The sequence below is a fragment of the Squalius cephalus genome, assembly GCF_949319135.1.
Source record: "Squalius cephalus genome assembly, chromosome: 6".
In the NCBI taxonomy this organism is placed as follows: Eukaryota; Metazoa; Chordata; class Actinopteri; order Cypriniformes; family Leuciscidae; genus Squalius; species Squalius cephalus.
In genome coordinates, this window is record NC_137127.1 from 932,319 (window position 1) to 934,818 (window position 2,500).

The 2,500-nt window shown below is 43.1% G+C and overlaps 1 protein-coding gene across 1 annotated transcript in view; it reads right to left on the reverse strand.

Annotated features, from left to right (window-relative positions):
• ulk3 (unc-51 like kinase 3) overlaps positions 1 to 2,500 on the reverse strand; it is a 17,480-nt gene that overhangs the window by 7,748 nt on the left and 7,232 nt on the right. The window contains exons 8-12 of the mRNA XM_079873840.1: positions 1,927 to 2,032; positions 1,811 to 1,851; positions 1,643 to 1,745; positions 1,012 to 1,076; positions 636 to 714 (exon numbers count right to left, since the gene is read on the reverse strand). Of these exons, the coding sequence (XP_079729966.1) occupies positions 636 to 714; positions 1,012 to 1,076; positions 1,643 to 1,745; positions 1,811 to 1,851; positions 1,927 to 2,032 (394 nt within the window). The remainder of the gene's footprint in view (positions 1 to 635; positions 715 to 1,011; positions 1,077 to 1,642; positions 1,746 to 1,810; positions 1,852 to 1,926; positions 2,033 to 2,500) is intronic.

Consider the following 2,500-nt stretch of genomic DNA (forward strand, 5'->3'; position numbering starts at 1 on the left):
ACTGGTGTGGCATAAAAAAAAAAATCTTAAAAATGTCGTTGACGAAAATAACACTGTTACATGTCACAGCTTTTTGTCAACATGTTCTGAAGATAATCTGGTTCGATTTTCGTGAAAATTGGGAGGAGTTCAAAATGGCGTAAAACATTTTACGACGGCACATTCTGGGTAAAATTACAATCATGTGCAATAGAATAACTTTGAGCCAAGGAATCAGACGGAAAGATTATTTTGTTCCTAGCCCTTATGGTTCAAAAGTTATTAACACAAACGTGAGTGCAACTTTGTACAGTTGGTGGCGCTAGAGCGATTGAGTTAGAGACTCCAGGCTTATTCTGCCCGAGTCTGGCACATGGAGCCCTGGAGCGTCTGTGTTTTGACTAGCCTAGCGCTGGCGTTAGCGGTCCCGGGTCTCGTTCTCTGAGCTCACATCATCCTCAGGCCTCGAGTGCTTGAAGAGATAACAGTTTTCATTCGCTTCAGTATTTAATAACACTGAGAGCTGATCTCAATGAGATCCAGATGGCAGCGAGATCGTACCACACACGCTGTCCTGGCACACACTCATCGCCACATCTGGACTGGGGTATTTCGCGCGCGTGTGTGTGTGTGTGTGTGTGTGTGTGTGACTTTACCCGCCAGTGCCAAGAGTAGTTCGCCCAAACTCTGCTGGTATAGATCAAGAGTGTCGTAGTCCTCCGCTCCGCTCTCCTCCTGCACACACAGCCCATCGCAACTACATTACCCATCATGCAACACTGCAGCTCACAAGACACATATGCAAATTTAATTCAGTTCACTTTTCTTTTCTTTTTTAAATCAACCCTAAAACGACAGCCGGTGAAGTGATGCTAGGATAGGCGTAATGTGATCAGGAAAAATGTACTTGCGTTCTCAAGTTTTAAGGCACTATCTAGAAAAGCACCAAGAGTTTTGACTCAGGTGTTCACTGGTGAAGTGTGTGTGGTTGAGGATGTATTATTAGTGTAAATGAGCCATTATAACACGTACCCGGGCAACAGCAGTGGACGCTACTTCCAGTGCGACCAGTAAACGCGGCTGATCTCTGGACATTTCTGTGAAATGAACACATCAGTCACTGCTGGTTTATGATGATAGATACAGACAGACCAGACATCATTCACACTCCAGATATCATTTCATATTTCTTCACTAGTGTGATCAGGACACTATAGTTCACTAGTGTAAGTGAGGAGGGCAAAATAAAGTAAACTGTGACATTATACCCAGAAACTCTTCATTCAGAGACTCTACCAGTGACATTAATAACACTGATTGGGACACTTTGAGCTGATCATGTTCTGCTGAAGTGTGTTGTCTTTAATTGCTAATGCTCTTTTCACACACAGACTGAACACAATGAAGCATTGCTTGGAGATTGGTTGAGCTAAACTGGTATTATCTAATTGTGTAGTTAAATTTAACAGCTGACAGATATTCAACATAATTCATGTGTGAGACAGTCTAACAGAAGGACGGACAAAACCAGTCAAATATCAACTGAGTTCTGCTCATATTTATCACCATTCTCTGAACTATAGCGAATAAACTGATGATGTGAGAAATGTTGAAGGTCTGAATAATGCTGGTTTGAGTGTGTTTATAGTGTGGTACTGGTTACCTATTAATATGTTCCTGGTTGATTTCGCCTCCTCAAAGCTGATTCTGTTGTCGGATCTGACCAGGGCTTTGAGCTCCTCGGCTCGAGACACGTACTGGTTCACCTGAGGGAGAACAGTAGGTCAGTACCGCTTCATTATCACGAGCTCTCACGGGTTATTCCAGTCACCTTCTGTCTCAGCGCTTCTTTCCTCAGCCTGTCCGTCTCATCTGAAAGAGACGAGGACCGTGAGATCGCAGAGCTCTATCTCGTATATCAGAGGAACAGAGGCGCTTGTGTCTTACAGTGAATGGCCGGAACGAAGTGTTCGAGAGCGCTACAGTAGAGCGATAACGCCGTCGCCCGCGCGCCGTCCTGGTCCTTCTGCACCGCCTGCGTCACCAGCGCCTTCTGCAACACCACAACACACTCCGTCATCAGGGGGGAACATTCTGGCCCATATCCACAACCCATAACTCTCGTATTTGAAAGCCGATAACCGATATATCGGCCGATAAAACGAAATCCAAAATTTTTGAGAGCCTGATTCCAAAAACAAAAGTCTCACCATTAAAAGCCACGACCCAAACACACAATTATAATGTTCTCATTATGATCTTATGTTGACCATATGTGACCCTGGACCTCAAAGCCAGTCACATGGGTACATTTTCTGAAATTGAGATTTATACATCACATGAAAGCTGAATAAATAAGCTTTCCAGTGATGTGTGGTTTGTTAGGATAAGACAATATTTGAAAATCTGGAATATGAGGGTGCAAAAAAATAAAAATAAATGTTTTATACAGTACCAGTCAAAAGTTTGGAAACATTACTATTTTTAATGTTTTTGAAAGAAGTCTCTTATGCTCATCAAG